The sequence below is a fragment of the Arvicanthis niloticus genome, chromosome 24, assembly GCF_011762505.2.
Source record: "Arvicanthis niloticus isolate mArvNil1 chromosome 24, mArvNil1.pat.X, whole genome shotgun sequence".
NCBI lineage: Eukaryota > Metazoa > Chordata > Mammalia > Rodentia > Muridae > Arvicanthis > Arvicanthis niloticus.
The window spans coordinates 5,379,167-5,396,044 of NC_133432.1; the positions used below are offsets into that span (position 1 = coordinate 5,379,167).

The window sequence follows — 16,878 nt, forward strand, 5'->3', positions numbered from 1 at the left end:
GAGGTGGTACACTGGGGTTCCCTGTTGCTCTGAGCCTCAGTTTCCCCATCTGAACAGTAACTGGACAAAGTCTCTAACATGGTAGACTGTACCCCCTTCACCCTGATGAGTCACACTCTTGCTCACGTGTCTCCCCCTGCCTTGGGATGGCCCCCAATCATGTGGTCGCCCTGCCTGGGTGCCACCTTCTCGAGAAGTCTTCCAGAGCCACGGCTCCTGGCCCCTATTCCCTGCCTGGCATTAGCCCAATCCAGAATCACAGGTCCTAGCCTGTCATTGTCTCATTCACCCCAAAACTGAAGGTGCTTCTGAGATAGGAACTGAACCTGGCGTGGTTCACTGCAGGACCCTTGGGGCCAATCAACCCCACCTCCAGGGAGCTGTTCCCTGTAGCAGCCAGGACATACGATGAGTCCATGGACACTAAAGAGCCAGCTCTCGGCTGTGCAAGCCTGGGGAAGGCTGCCCTCTGACTGGAAGTCTTTGGTCAACAAGGGCCTAGAAGACGCCACAGCTTCAGGTATCCCTGGACTTCAGGGTGCTACACTAGGATGCATGTGGGAGGCCCCGTGGCACGTGGGGTGGTTAGGGAGAAAAAGGGCTGATGTCCAAATCTGAGTCATTTCAGGACATATTACAGACAGCAGAAGGGACCTAGGAAGAATATAACCACCTATTCAACCAGATCAGAGGCGGCTCACCGCAGGAGGAGCCTGGGGAAGTGTCAGCAAAGTGCTTACGGCCAGAGATCATAGAAAGAGGGCTCCCACACATGACAGACACCGTATTGTGACAATCTGCTTAGCAGAGCCCATGGAGAAGACAGGCCCAGATCATGGTGTCTGGAACTGAAGGCTCCTGTCTGCAACTGGGCTGGTGGAGACTCCATCCTGAGGAGCCTGGACCATCATCACCCATGGGGGTTTCTCTCTATACCTCTACTTTCCAGCCAGGTCTCCTTCACGGGAGAGAAAGGGTTAACACCTGAGGCTTCCAGTGGGAAATGAATGGAGAGGTGAGTGTATGAATGAGTGGATGATCTGTGGCCAGGAAAACAGAGCTGGGTGGATGAACCTGAGGCTAGAACCGAGAACAGAGGAGGAGAGGAAAGGCAGCAGGCAGCCATCACGCATGGATGAGTGTGGTGCGGTGCCACACACTACAACCCCAGGACTCAGGGCCTGTGAGATAAGAGGATCACAGGCTAAGGCCAGTCTCAAGCAGGATCAAGTCCTGTCTCAAACAGGAAAGAGAGAGAAAGAGAGAGAGAGAGAGAGAGAGAGAGACAGACAGACAGACAGACAGACAGACAGATGGGTAGTTATATAAAGGAGTAGATATATGTATGTACTGTACATATGAGTAGGTGGATGGACAGATGGTGGACAGGAGGAGATGGATGGATAGATGAAGAATGGGTGGGTAGGTGGATGGTGGATGGATGGGTGGATGGGTGGGTGGGTGGATAGATGGGTGGATGGCTAGGTGGATGGATGGGTGGATAGGTGGGTGGGTGGATGGGTGGATGGATGGATGGATAGATGGGTGGGTGGGTAGATGGATGGATGGATGGATAGATAGATGGGTGGATGGATGGATGGGTGGGTAGGTGGGTAGGTGGGTAGATGGCTGGGTGGATGGATGGGTGGATGGGTGGGTAAGTGGGTGGGTGGGTAGATGGATGGATGGATGGATGGATGGATGGATGGATGGATAGATGGGTGGGTGGATGGATGGATGGATGGATGGGTGGGTGGATGGATGGATGGATGGATGGATGGATGGATGGGTGGATGGATGGATGGGTGGGTGGGTGGGTGGATGGATGGGTGGGTAGGTGTATGTATGGGTGGGTAGGTAGATGGATGGGTGGATGAATGGATGGATGGATGGGTAGGTGGATAAATGAATGGGTGGGTGGATGATGGTTGGGTGAGTCGGTGGACGTGTGATGGATTCAGTATAGGAGACTGCCAACCAGACAGCCATGAATACTCACTCCACGACCTTCCTCCTCCATCTCTTGTTGTCACTAGGGTGGTGACGGTAAGTGCCGTAGTCGAACAAGGAATCCATGGGTGCTTTCTTGGGCCCAGGCACTACTGAGGACTCATACAGGGTGGACTCCAGCAGGTCAATGGGGTTGGGAACCCCCTTGCGGAAAGCGCCCTGGAACTTCATACGCAGGTTTGGACGTCCATCCCCAGGGCCAGCAGGGCGGCTAGCATCGGCTGGTGAAAGAGAGGAAGAGCCTTCCTCCCCCTCAAACAGATTGGCCAGGGAGGAGAGGGGGAAGGCCTCCCCAGCAGAGGTACCACTCTCGTCTCCAGGGGGCTCAGCCACCTCCCCAGGGGCCACACGGAGGCCATCACCAGGATCTGCCATGCCGGACCCAGATCTGTTTGTACTGCTCGGCCTGCTGGGAAGTAAGGGGGGGCAGTCAGCACGCTGGGGACTAAGGGGGGTCAGGCCGAGCCTGGCCAGTGGTAGAGATTTCAGGAAGCCCCCTCCCACGTGGGCAAACAGCACTGCTGCCAGCTGCTTCAAAGCCACCGTTGTAATGACAGGGGCCGAGATGGCCACTCCCAGATGTGGTCGGACGCCAGCCCCAGGCAGGAGCCACAACAGGGGCCTCTTTCAGGAACCGGGAGACATAGGTCTGCCTCCAGCCCCGCTACCCTGGACAGACACTAGCTGCATGAGAAGGTCTGGGAGCCAGCCCTAAGCCTGGATACTGACCCGTCTGACCCGGTTTCACAGCCGGGCTCCACACAGCCAGTGTGACGTTGAGCCAATCAGCACGTCCCGGCCTCAGTCTCCTCATCTATGAGATGGGGAGACAAGGCTTCATGGGGAAAGCAACTAAGACACAAGTGCCCCCTTGACCAATGGGTGTTCTGAGGAGCCACAGGACCCTAGCGTACAGGGCGGCGGTCCCCACAGCTTCTCCAGCATTGTCATTACCCGTCTTCCGGGTCCGTAACCATGGCTCCCAGATTTAAATTGATGTCGGAGCTAAGTACTGCTCTCCCCTCAGCCTAGCTCCTGTCCCCTGTGTTCCCAACTGTCCCCTGCTCTGAGAATCCTCCTCTGTCCCTTAGCTCTCTCTTTCCTAGATTAACTGCCAGGCAGGGAACACATTCATCCTAAGTCCCCATGGGATGGAAGAGCAGAGACAACAGTGTTCTTTGTACCCATTTCTCAAATGAGGAAACTGAGGTTTCCAGGGGCAGACACACACCTTGCGAAGACAAAGTCTTTCAGTTTTCAAGCCCAATGTGCGTTCACTTAGAGCCAGCAGGGCGGGGCCCTGGGCAGCTAGGCCCTGGGTGTCCTAGAATTCTTTCTTTTGTCAGGAGGTCCAGGAGTCTGTGGGTGCCTCCTGCTTAGGCCCCACACAAAGAAAATCAACAAACTGATGCCCACCGTGTTTGCTTTGAAACTCCCAGGAAAGGTTTGCCCGGGTGGGAACTGGCAAGGGGCCTCCCTTATGGGCAGAGCCAGGCAGGCAGAGGGGGAGAAATGGCTGCCAGGGGTGGCTTCTCTCTTGACACCAGCAAGGAGAGAGAGCTGGATTTTGGAGTCACTCAACTTCCAGTTCTAATTGAAGTTTTGTTGTTTACACAGAGAGTATGCCTAAGGGCAAGACACTAGAGGGCCAGAGCCTCTGTGTTCCCCTCTAGAAAATGGGCACAACAGTAGCACCTTCAGACCTGTAGCAGGAAGAATGAAGCTGAGTCTAGTCAGATTTCCCTCTCTGGGCCTTGGTTTTCTCACCTGTAAAACTGGGGTGGCCACACCTCCTCTTGAGGTCTCCCTTATCTCATCCCCAAACTGGACAAGATCCAGGTACCTGGGGACCCCAAGTCAGGACACCTGGAGTGAGCTAGCCCTGGTCATGCCACATGACCTTGGCACATCCACAATAATCATGATTAATTCCCGTCATGTTGAAATAATTACAGACTCAACCATCATTGTTGGGAATAGACGGTATTTACTGTAGCTGTCCCTAAGTGTCACGTCACACACACACACACACACACACACACACACACACAGAGTCAGCCGATCCTCCTGAAATGATGGACCAGGGCACAGCTATGTTCAGTGACACATGTAGCCCTACTGTTGAAGGGAGTAAGCCAGTGACATCTAGGGTGTCCAGGCGGGGGGGGGGGGGGGGGGGCGGTGAACCCCTCCTCATTCACCACCCAGGGCAAAATGCAAAGAGCCCGCCAATAGGGCGGAGGCGGATAAACCCTGCCCTGCAGGTAGGCGCTGCTAGCCTGTTAGGGAGGAGGAAACATCCGAGGTTCAGAGTCCTGAAATAAGTTGCCTGAGGCCACACAGGTTGGTGGCAAAGCCAAGGCTCAAACTTGTGTGAGTTGGGGAGCCCTGGTTTCCCCTGGCCCCTGAGCTTGCTGGGCAGGACCTGGAGAGCAGAGGCAAGCTGGGCCGAACAGCATGGCCCCCGGAGAGGGGGAGCTTAGCACCACCAAAGCCTCTGATCCCAGAGCCTCACATTCTCTCCCTGTGGAGAGGGAGGTAGCAACAGCATCCTTCAGTGCAGGGCTGTTGTGATACAGCCTCAGATTGTGGTCCTCACTCCCTCCCCCCCAAGTGTAGTATGGCCACGCCCCTCCAGCCTCAGTCTCACTCAAATCCTCCGGAACAAAACTGTAGCCACTTCACAGCAGGAGGAGAATAAGACCACCCATGGTGCATGTGACTTTGAAAAGGGTCCCTGAGAAGATCGTTCTCCCATGGGTCCCCTCGCACCCGCTCACATAGTCTTCCTTCCCCCTCGTGCCTGTTCTTTCTCTGTGGCCAGGAAGAGTTCACTCCCTGTTCTAATTTGCCCTGAAGGCTGTTATTACACATTCCGAGCCTGTGCCAGCCAAGCAGGGAGGCGGGGGAGGGGGGGGCGGGCGGTGTCTCCTCTACTGTGTTCCGTTTCTTTCTCCATGTTCACACACGTGCTCGGAGCAATCATGGACCCTTCGTCCCTTCATGCCAGCATGGTTTGCGGATGCCCCTAAGGGAGGGGGTCTGGCATAGGGTGGGTGTGAGTGAGGGACAACCGCCCTCAAAAAACACTCTCACAGGGGAGCTCATTTAAAGCAACAGTTGCCAAATATTTTAGTCTCCAGCATCCTTACCCTGTTAAAAAACAGACAAAAAGAAAAACAAAAACTATGTATCAGTTAGACATGATGATACATGCCTATAATCCTAGCATTTGGAAGACAGAGGCAGGGAGCTCAAACTTTCAGGGTCATCCTCGGCTACATGGTGACTTTACGGAGATCAGTCTCAGAAAATTGTAAGGGAAACAAAACCTACACATTGAAACCAGGTGTGGGCCACATGCCCTCAGTCTAAGAACTAAGTAGGAAAAGAATTCAAGCTCAGGGCCAGCCTGGGCTACATAGTAAAACCTGTCCTTCTCAAATCTATGTGGCAAAAGGGCATCCACACAGGTAGCAGCCTCAACAGAATGGATTCAGGGAGGGTACAAATCTCAAGGCCTGTCCAGTCACCTACTCTTAAAAAACTCTCCTGAACACCTACTGTGTGCCAGGGCTGTGTCTGACCAGGGATACTGGCATAGTGACCTTGCAGGCAAGGTCTCCCTGCCTTCCTCTCTGCCTACAGAGACCCAGACTACTGGACGGCTACTTGGACAGCCCAAGATCATACACTCTGCAGTCATGACCCCTTGGCCAGTGGGGCGTGGCAAGAGGGTGCGTGCTGACGTCACACATTCTGGGGATCGGATTCCAGGCCCTCTTAATAACTGCAAAGTTCACCAGCCTCTGGGAGGCTTTGTTTCTGGGCCTGCTCGAGGGCAGAAGTTACCAGGTAAGCAGGCGCCAGACTAAGGACGCCTCAGTAAACAGCAGGCTGCAAAGGATGCCCAGAATGCAATGCGGCCAGAGGGCTCCCTCACCATTGTCCGCTTTGCCCGAACAGGGAGGAAGGGGGAGGGGGCATCCTCTTCACTCGCAGGGCTTTGCCAGGCCTCGTGGAAAGCCTGGCACAAATCTATCAGATGCCGACCTCATTACGTGAACAAGGAAAGCTGCTTAAAGTCAGGGACAGGTTTGGGCAAGCAAGACATCGCTACTCCTGGGGAGGGCGGCAGGGGGCTGGTTTTCCTCAGGTCCTTCCTTCTGGGTCGACACATTCTAAATGGGCCATTATTAGCTGCCACATGTATGCACTGCCCCAGGGTAGACAAAAAATAACGAAGAACAGGAAACCCTAGTGTGGGTGGACAGGCTGGTGGCCTCCACCGTCCAGCCTTTGCCTCGCCATCTGCTTCAGTCCCGTTACTCAGGAGGAAGAGGTAGGAAGACATCTTTGGGAGTTTGATGCCAGTCTGGTCTATGCAGTGAGTTCTGCTGCTGACAGAACTACCTAAGTGAGACGCTGCCTCAAAACGGGGTGGAGAGGCTGGAGAAATGGATGCTCTTCCAGGGGATCCAGGTTCAAGTCCCAGCATCTACGCGGCAGCTCACAACTGTCCGTGACTCCGGCCCCGGGGGATCCGACACCCTCTTCTGGCCTCCGTGAGCACCAGGCACACATGTGGCACACAGACATGCGTGCAGGTGAAATACCCATAAATGTTAAAATAAATGAATTTTTAAAATAAGTAAAAACTACTTTGATTTTTTTTTTCTGGTCTAAACCAACTCTGTATGTCACAATGAGTGTGGCAGGTGACACATTTCACATCAGCAAACGCCGTCTCCTCTTTCCCTTCCAGAGCCTATGCCCCTGAGGAAGGTATTCATTCAGAGTCACTGTTCCCCCAGGACTGAACACCATGTGGGCGCGCCAGGGACCCCTGAGGTTCCTGCAGGTGCAGGGTAGGGGAGCACCAGCTCTGGGGCTGGGGGGTGGAGGACCAGGGTGGAGGACCAGAGCTTATACCTAGAAAGAGATAAAAAAGGCAGAATGTGGAGGGTGTAGGTCACACTGAGGACCACCATGGCCTGGGTCACTGGCGAGTAAGGGTAAGGACCAGGGGTGCCTGGGGGCTGGGTGGGGGCTGTATGACAGGAGACAGACCCTGGACCCTCAGTCAGACTTTGTAGGTTTCTTCATCATCCTGGGGTTCCTTCATTTACCAACGGGAAGCCTGAAGCCTATGGGAACCTCAAATAAACATGACCATGAATGCCAGCTACCTGGTTCACTCCTGAGGGAAGGATGGATGGGTAGGATGGAAGTCAGCTAGCGGGTACCACACAAGGCAGCAGCCGTGTGGCCCCGCCTTCTGGATGAGGAAGCTAAGGCTAAGAAGAAAACACCTGTAGCCGGGATGCAGGGCAACACACAGTCGCAGGAGCTGGGCTTTCCTTTTGAGACAGAGATTCATTCGTCTCAAACTGGCCGTGGCCTTTGCGTATCCAAGGATAGCTTTCAACTTCTGGTCCTCCTGTCTCTACACCTTCTCCCACCCCCCCGGGTGCTGGAGTAACAGGCTTGTTTCACTCTGTCCAGTGTAGGCAGTGTTGGGGATTAAACTCGGGGCTTCACGTGACCAAGCAAGGCAAGCACTTGATCGGCTAAGCCACCTCCCCAGCCAGGACTGGGCCTTTGACAGGGCTATTTTACAAGAATAAGGGGACTCAGGAAGGGAGGGACAAGAGGAAGCATGGAGGAGGGGCCAAGGGACTATATGACTCTGGATCAGAAATGCCCAGGCCTGGGTTGTTAGCTAAATGGCATCCTTCCCAGGACACTGTCACAGGAGTTAGGTGAGACAGACTTAAGCACAGCCGGTAGATGCTGGGTAAGGCCAGGCTGGCATCTGAGCCCTCAATGCCACCCTCGGGTTATTATTACTACTAGGACAAACATGGAGAGCTGGGAAACTGAGCCTGTGAGGGAGGCTGAGTGGTTAGATCCCTCTTGGGAGGTGGACTCTGGCAGAGCAACTAACAGGAGCCGAGTCCCTTGGCAGAGTGGGACCCGCTGCCTGCCAGGTTGTGGCTGCCCACAGCCCCCAAGCCCCTGGCAGGAGGCGGCAGGATGCATCACGCCATGAAGGGCCCTCCCTGCTGGTATTTACCTAGTCTGTCTCGGCCCAGCCCACTTCCTGGTTGCTGCACAGTGGCCGTCTGTCCAGAGCAGACAGAGCTCCAGTGTCCTGCCGGGTCCCTCCACCTGGAGAGTGTCCCCTTCGATGCTCACACCATCCAAGCGGGACACGGCTGGGGTGACTCACTAGCACCAGGGAGGGCACGGCCAACGTGGCCACTTCAGTCACTTGGTTTTTCATAAGCCTTGAGGGCTGGCCCATGTCACAGAAGTACCCCTAGGAACTCTCACTGGGATGGGGGCATCCGCAGAAGACCATAGGTCCGGAGAGCTGGCCTGACCAGAAGCCAAGTGGCTCAGTGGAAAGACATGGCTGTTGAGACGCTCAAAGTCACATCCTGTGAGACTCCATTTCCTTATGGGTGGGAACACACTCTGGAGTTTCTGGGGACGTTCATTCAGCTGCCACTACTAAAAACCCACCGAGCTGCTTATTTTGAAAGGCCCAGTGGGGGCTGCATGATTACAGCTAAGTGACCCTTCCCAGCTCAGTGATCCTGATAGTTCCAGCCATCCCCCAGCCTCAGCACAGGACCTGGCACACAGAGATGGGAGGTCTCTACTCCAGAAGGTTCTGTGTTATCCACGTCCCACCAAAGCCAATGTCTAGCTTTGGAAAGGTGGGGGTGGAGGCATGTCTCAAATCCTGGGGACTCTTTTTCCTAGCCAGTCGCTGTCCTGGGAATAGTCTCAGGCTACAGAGAACTCTAGAAAGAGTTTTATAGCCTCAAGGCATCTCCCAATCTATCCTGCCTAGCTCTCTCCTGCCACTGTCAGTCATACCTCCCATCTGGGCCTCTGTTTTCTCATCTGTAAAATGGGGATAAAACTTTCTACCTTCTAGGAACAACTGTTCCTGCCTTGTTCTATGATTACTTGATGTGTCATGTTCCTGCTTTAAATCATACAGTGGGATGTGGTAACATTCACCTGTAATCCCAGCACTTGGGAGCGAGGCAGGCAGATCTTTAGTCTAAAGCCAAACTGAGGAAGACCCTATCTCAAGAAACCAAGAGCCGGGGATGTGTCAGTGGCACAGAACAATTGATTGGCGTGTGCAAGGCCCCGGGTTATACCCCCAGCACTGTAAAAGTAGCTCCTCTCTCAAGGGCTGCTGTAAAGATTAAATGTTATCATTTGAGTCCGGCATTGTGTCTGGCACGTAGTAAATGCTCAATAAACAGTGGTGGTTTTTACATGTATTTAACCTTTGTTCAATCTACAGCGGGGGAGGGGAGTCCGGAGTGGTGAGGACCGGGTGGACACTGGAACCCACACTTTCCAGCTCCACAGCCAGCCACGACTCCTTTGAGCAGGGAGCTGGCCTTTGGAAAGGATTTTCTCGCTGCCCAGTCCACTCTTCTGAAAAGTGGTGAGAATAGAGACTCCCCAGCTCTGGGCTGGGAGATGGGGCTCACCCCCCAATTCCTTACGACAGCCTAAGCAACCCCATGGCAATGGAGATCGACAGGAAAGAACGCTGAGGCACAAATGTGAAGTCCTGCCTGTCACTCACAGCGTGCCCCAGGGATTCCGCCTGGAATCATGGCAGAGGCTGGGCCGGGAACCCTGTCCGCAGTACGGGCGCTAAATGCCTCACACCGGTTCGCCACACACATCCTTACCTCAGTCCTGACTCCTCAAGCTATGAACTGATGTCTCCTTCCCGGGGGAGTAAACTGAGTCACAGGAGAAAGAAAGGAAGGGCCTGATATCTATCCAAACTGACAGGTGATGGGGACTTCCACGTCTCCCTTTATCAGGCAGGCAGCGACCAGATTCCCATGTCTGTCACAGCAGAGGCCTGGAGACACCCAGACACACGCAGCTGAGCACAGAGTGCGCCCGACAGAAGTGGCACGGACTGAGATTGTCTAGGGTTGTCCCCTGGGAATGCCTGGGCAGCTGGCATCATGGGTAGTGAGGGGCTGACAGGCTTGGAGCCTACATAACTGTGACCCCCAGCTAGACGGCTCCATGCCTCTGAGCTTCAGCCTTGTCTCTATGAGGGAAGTGACCCTCTACACCTGCTGTGGGATCCTTGGTCACTGTGGGTGTCATAATGACAGAGTCAGAGACACACGTAGTCATTCTCCTCAGGGACGCTGGTCTCCAAAGGAGAGTCTCCACCCGAGTGACTACCTACCCAACTTCTGCCCTCCTACCCACGAATGGATAGTTTATTGAGGTCAGGGCTGTCTGACCTATGAGATCCAGCATCCCCACAGGGTCATACTTATCCTGAGTCCCTCTGCAGATAAGGAAACTGAGGCTCAGTTAGGCCTACCTACACCCACTGGCTGTCAGTCAGAACTTGTATCCAAGTGGGGTTCTGATGACCCTCACATGCTGACGTGTCTGTCCTTCTGTCCTTCCTTCCTTTTCTCCCTCCCTCCCTTTCCCAGTTCATAAGCATTCTCACACCCTATCTGTGTCAAGGTGACACAGGAGGCAGCCAGGCCAATGGGTCCCCACCGGCAGCCAGCTCCACCGTCAGTTTCCATTCACCTCCTGGGGTCCTCCCAGAGCCCCTTGGCTCATCCCATTCACACACACACACACACACACACACACACACACACACACACATGCACAAGCACAGGAAGACCTGCCCACAGGCAGTCATCGGTTCCGTCACCCGGGTGGACCCCTGGCTACTCCACCCTCAGGAAAAACAGTCACCCAGGGGACTGAGGAGCCCTTTGTGCCGGGGGAGGAGAACAGTGGGGGGGGGGGGGGGAGGCAGCCGTACTCACTACCCAAAGCAAAACACCGATTCCCGCTGCCTGGCCTGGCCGCCCCCTCCCCACTCCACCTCCTGGGGCCGCTCCAACACCCTGACCTCATCTGGAGCAGATCTGAGAAGATTTCCTGTGTGTCTGGCCTGGACCCTCCCTTACCAATGAGAGAACAAGACCAGAGACGTGAGGTGACTTGCCAGGGCTCACACAGCTAGGAGTGGCCAGGGTCTGGGACAGAAAGGGGAAGCCACGCTCAGAAATGGGCTCGAGGGAAGGACGGAAGTGAGAGTCTCTGCCAAAGGGAGCGTCCGGCTTTCCTGCCTGGCCAGCTTACAAGACCTAGTGGCCCAGTGCACAGGACCCATGGGCACCCAAGGCAAAGGGGCCTAGGCCAGGGCAGGGGTAGCAGCCAGAGTGACATGAAATGCTGGCAGAACTCTGATCTACAGCAAGTCCTGGGTGGCAAGCCTTGGGCACAGAGAGGTAAAGACACTTCCTGTAGTCACACAGCAGCTGATGACAGAGCTGGAGAGTAGTTTAGACTCAGAAATGTGACTTCAAGATGGCTTTCATAACAATACTGAGCCAGTCGCTGGCTTTTCTGGGACTCGAGGGGACCAACAGTTACCTGATGCTGGCTTTCGGCACCACCAGGAGGAAGTGGGGCCTCTAGACCAGCGGTTCTCAACCCGTGGGTCGAGACCCCACAACAGATATTTACATTACAACTCATAACTAGCAAAATGTTATAAAGTAGCAACGAAATAATTATATGCTTGGGGGCTCCCACATGGTGAGGAACTGTATTAAATGGTTACAGAGTTAGGAAGGTTGGGAACCACGGCTCTAACTTTCTCCCTTCCCGTGACTCGATATCCTCAGATGTCAAGTGTCCCCCCCGTGGGAATGAAGCTGTCACACATGACCAGGTGACAGAAGCTGGCTGAACTGGTGTACATCCACAGTGACTCCACAAAGCAAGCTCTCTTATGCCCCACCAGGGAGTACTTGCTCCGAGGTGCAGATGGGGAAACCGAGGCTGGAGGAACACTTCCACTACCTGGGAGCTGGGGCTCGAACCAGGACAGCTGGCTTCTAGGTGTTTAGCCAGGAGATTGGAGAGGGTGAGGGTTCCTGGCACTCAGCCACCGTGCAGCGCTGTCGTGTGGCAGGAAGGCTCCATCCTCCCTTCAGTGCAAGTCTAGCTTTGCCCGTGCCTTGGCATGGAGGACTCCCAGGATGCTGGGAAACATGCCCTGGACCAGGCTGCAAGAGGCTGGGTGAGGAAGGAGGCCCAGGCTTCGGGGCCTGTCCGAGGGCCTTAGGCTGGCAGAACGAACCTGAGAGCCCCTTTGACAGATAAGGAAACTGAGGCTTGGACACACCTAGCAACCATCCTAAACTCCCAGCAGAAGGCAGCGGGTTTAGGGGTTCAGAAGCAGTCTGGCTTCCCTCTAAGGTTGTAGGACCTCTGCCTCAAGTCTCAGGTCATCCCCAGAGAAAGTCACAACAAATGGGGACAGGCCACCTCAGAGATTAAGGACATGGATTTGGGAATAAAACCATTAAGGCTTGGGTGGCCCATTCAGAGCTGAGTGAAATGACTTCACCCTGCAGACCTCAGTCCCTCCCTCTGAATAATGGGTACAAGTTTTGTTACCCGAATGTACTGAGCGTATTTGCCCTAGCACCTAGGACATAAAAAGGTCTCAGTCCATTCTCGTACCCTAGGAACTGGTAATGCAGCCCAGGCTGGACTAAGGCAGACTGAGTTTGTACCCAGAGTTCATTGTACCAGCTACGGGGCCCAGGACCACAAGAATCTCCAGAGATCAGAATTAATCTTTAACAGGTGCTCCCAATCAGTGGTGTGGAACATTCTAGAGGCCCGGTGGCATGAAACAAATGTTCTCTCAGATCTCCAGATCCTGTTACAGATAGGAACCCATCTCCCAGGTCCTGTTGGAGAAAGAATGGACTGTCTCCCCTCAAAGTCAAACAGGGAGAAACTGAGGCAGAAAGCCAGGCCAAGGTCTGTGAGAGATAAAGATGCCTACTGTCACAGGCTCCCGTCTCTAGGTATACAAAGACACTATGACCCTTTTGAAAGCATTTGCTCAAGGGTTAGGGTGTAGCTCAGTGAGACTCTGGGTTTCTGGATAGTACAGGGTCTCCCCCACCCGAGGACCCGAGCTTCCCAAGCCATCCCCTGCAATTGTCTCCATTCTACAGGTAAAAAGACTTTGCTATACCACACAAATAACGGTGGCCCTCTCACCCCCACCAACTTTCAGGGTCTCTGCATTGGCCTTGGCCTGGCTCACACGCTCTGGACAAACAGAAGTTTCTCTGCTCCCCACACCCTGCATCCCCCAGCAAGGAACAGGCAAGACATGTCTCAGCTAGTGCCAGTCCCTCCTAACGCCCTCTCCCCCAGTTCTGCATTTATTCTTCAAGGTGCGGCCCAGTCACCACCTGGATCAAAGGCACCCTGATGCCTTCTGGGTCTGTCCTCCTCCTCAGGCCTTCTCTTCTGCATTTAACGACACCAACCATCTGTGTGCATCCTGCCGGCTCTTCCTTCGTGTGAGATGGTGCTGACCACCAGGAAGCTACAGGTGTGGAAGGGACACCCCCCAGGCTGTAACTAGGCCAATCTGAGGAACCAACAACCTGTGGTACTGAGCTTCCAAAGAACTCCTCCTGGGGACAGGGAAGCAGGTGAGGCCCAGGAGGGGAGCATCCCTTCCTTCTTGGACAGAAGGCATCTGGATTTCCTCGGAAGTCCAGGCACTTCTTCATGGCCCAGAGGACTCCTCCACCCCAATACACCTCAGACCCTTCTCTCCAGCGAATCCCATGTAAACGCCCTCTGATGCCACCATCCCTTATGGCTTCAAAGTGAGTCAGAGCAAAGCCAAAGAAGGAAGTTGCCAATTGTGGGGAGCCCCCACTCCCAGAGACTTCCAAAAAAAATCAAGAAGAAGGGGGTCTCCCCTGGTCTTCTCTACAGCATACAGGAGGAAGGTATTAAAACAGTCTTTTCCTATTCTTTGTCAAGACAGTGGAGACCAAATAGGCAGCTCAAACTGCTGAGGCAAACCCCTCCAGGGGTCCCCAACAACCCCAGAGTGTATTCCCATAACAATATCAAAGAGGATGTACTGAGGGTCAGGCAGCTAGGCGACCAGGCCAAGGTCACACCGCAGAGGAGGGTAGAGCATGCCCAGGGCCCACCCAGACTGCCCTCCTAACCTGGTGGTGACTGACAGCACCCGGGCCTGACAGGCACCTCACCTTGGGCAGCCCTAGGCCTGAGCTGTCCCCACATGGCTAACAGCCAAGGCAGCCAGGCTCAGCTCTGCCAGGGTTTCTTACCTCCCTGAACAAAGATCGCATGTGACATGTGCTTAGAAGTTCAAGGTTCATGCCACCCCCTCCCCAGCCCCGGCTGAGGAGCCAGACTTATCCCTCAGCACTTCCTAACCCGGGCTGCGTGCAGAGTTTGGGGAGCGCTTGGCCTATGGGGAGCGTTTTTTTGAAAGCACCCAGTCAGCGCCCAGGTTTCAACCCACCAGACTCCATCCTAACCCTGAGCCTGGGTTTCATCTACACAGGGGACAGGGAATGGCTGGGCTGGGCCCTTCTGGAATGGAAGCCAGCCCCAAGGGAGTCTGAGGGTGGGTTGTTCAGTCAGGTGGGGAGTGTGGAAATCTCTCCCTGTCCTAGGAGGCCACCTCGAGTCTCCAGGGTGAGGCTAAGGTTAAAGATTTGCATCCTCTCCGGCAGAGCCATCTCTCAGCAACTCTAAGAAGCGCGCCCTGGAAGCCACAGGCTCGAAGTTCCCTCCCCTGGCGCCCATCCTTGCCACGCGCCCTAGATGGGGCTGGTCCGGGGCAAGTGGCCGCCCCTGGCCTTCGGTTTCGGGACTCAGGTCTAGGTGACCTAGATCTGCAACCCCCACCCCCAGGCGCGGGTCGGCGCCCAATCCACAGGTGACTTTCGTGGTGGCGGCGCCTCCCGCTATCCCGCGCGCGGCGGGGACGGCGAGCCTCGAACCCCGTCTTTGGGAGGGGTCGCGGGGACCTCGCGGACCCCTTCCCCGGAGCGGCCCCACTCACCTCGGGACGCGGGCGCAGCGCCGCCGCTTCCTGATCCCGCCGCGTCCTCCTCCCGCTGCGCTTCGGCCGCGCCGCCCCGCGGGGTCCCGCCCACCCGCGCCCGCCCACCCCAGGGTCCTCCCCGGCCCGCGCGCCGCCACCTGGCTCGGTGCCTCGCTCTTCCATTCATCCCTGGTTCCTGCGCCCAGGCCGTCGCCTGCCCAGCCCGGGAGCCCGCTTGCCCGGCAGCTCACACCCATCAAGGGTGGTTAGAAAAGCCCGCGAGGCACACCCCGCGCTGGAGAGGACACACACACACACACACACACACACACACACACACACACACACACACTACCGGCCAAGCCGCGGCTCTCCTCCTGTCTGAACCTCAGAGTCTCCATTCTGAAGTTCCACCTAGCCATCATCCGGAAGATCCAAGGGGCACCAGGTCTTCACAGGGTCCCCTAACATCATGGTTCCTTTTCCTATACTGGGGGGACTGCCATGTGAGTCTAGGGAGGTCCTTGCGGTTCCCAGCATGGTCAGTCCGGGAGAGTTGGGGGGGAAGGCGGGGGGGGGTGGAGAAAGAAGGATTAAAGGGGGCAAGGCCTTCAAGGCAACATGGCGACCAACTTAAATCTTAATAGCTAACTCACTAATTAAGCTGTGTGTTTGCAGCGGGGTGGCATCGTCAGGTAAACCTCGTTTAGCTGAGCCTGAGGTGAGCGGGGGCCCACTTACAGATGGGAAACAGGCCCCGAGAAGAGGGTGGGCCTCCACAAGCTGCTGCCTCGGGGTGGGGAGAGAACATCGCTATTTGGGTGGCCATGGTCTCCAGCAGAGTGAGCTGGCAGCTGTCTGGTTTTAGCGAGGGGTGTGCACTCTGCCCCCTTACCTCCCTGACGGGAAAGCCTGCTGCTGAGGCCTTTCACACCTAAAGCTGGGGCTGAACAGAGGCATCTATCCAAGAGGCTGACTTGTTCCTCAGGGTCAGAGGGAAAAGCCTTCAGCAGCCTTTGTGCCTTGCTCACCCAGCCCCATCTCACAGATTGGGAAACTGAGGCTCCCATGCAAAAGATGCTGTGGTTTGGACTAAGAGGCTGATGACTGACAGCTACATGGACACCAGGATAAGAATCCTGCCCTGCCACGGATTAGGTAAGAACCCCCACATGGGTGCTCCCGGTTCTTCATCAAGAGGACCCAGAATCTAGTCTACAGAGCCAACACCTGGTACTTAGTAGATGCTTTTACAAGCTCAGGTTGAGAGGCCTGGCCTGGGAGATGGCTCGTTTTGGTAAAGTGCCTGCTGGGAAACCAGAGGCCCTGAGTTCAGGCACCAGAATTCAGTTTTTTGGGTTGTTTTTTTTTAAATCCCCGATGTGAGCCAAGCACTGGTGGTGCACGCCTTTAATCCCAGCACTTGGGAGGCAGAGGCAGGCAAATCTCTGAGTTCAAGGCCATCCTGGTCTACAGAGTGAGTTCCAGGACAGCCAGGGCTACACAGAGAAACACTGTCTCAAAAAACCAACCAACCAAACAAACAAAAATTTCCGATGTGGTTCCACACATTCACATCTCATTCCTGAGGAACTAGTCAGGCAGATTCTTGGGGCTCACTAGCCAGCTAGCCTAGTCTACTTGGTGAGCTCCTGGCTAGTGAGAGACCCTGCCTTAAAACAAGGTGGGTGACCCTGAGAAACTCCTGAGGTCGACCTCTGGCTTCTGCATCCCACACACACAGGGCTGGCTGAACAAGGTGTGCAATCCCAGCCCTGGGATGGTTGAGGCCAACCTGGGCTACACACCAAGAGCCTGATGGATGGAGCCTGGGTTTGTAGAACCGGGGTCTGTGAAGTTCTTGTTCATAGGGTAGAGTTTTAGCTTCACAAGAGGCAGAAAATAGAGGCTGTGGACGG

The 16,878-nt window shown here is 55.2% G+C and overlaps 1 protein-coding gene across 2 annotated transcripts in view; it reads right to left on the bottom strand.

The window, feature by feature from the left end:
• Trpv4 (transient receptor potential cation channel subfamily V member 4) overlaps window positions 1-15,057 on the bottom strand; it is a 35,784-nt gene extending 20,727 nt beyond the window's left edge. The window contains exons 1-2 of one of the 2 annotated variants that reach the window (XM_076922482.1): window positions 14,978-15,057; window positions 2,000-2,416 (exon numbers count right to left, since the gene is read on the bottom strand). In XM_076922482.1, coding sequence (XP_076778597.1) covers window positions 2,000-2,385 — 386 coding nt within the window. In that variant the 5' untranslated portion in view covers window positions 2,386-2,416; window positions 14,978-15,057. Of the gene's footprint in view, window positions 1-1,999; window positions 2,420-14,977 lie in introns of both variants that reach the window. The other variant, XM_076922480.1, reaches the window with a different exon arrangement.
• Window positions 15,058-16,878: the final 1,821 nt, after the last annotated feature.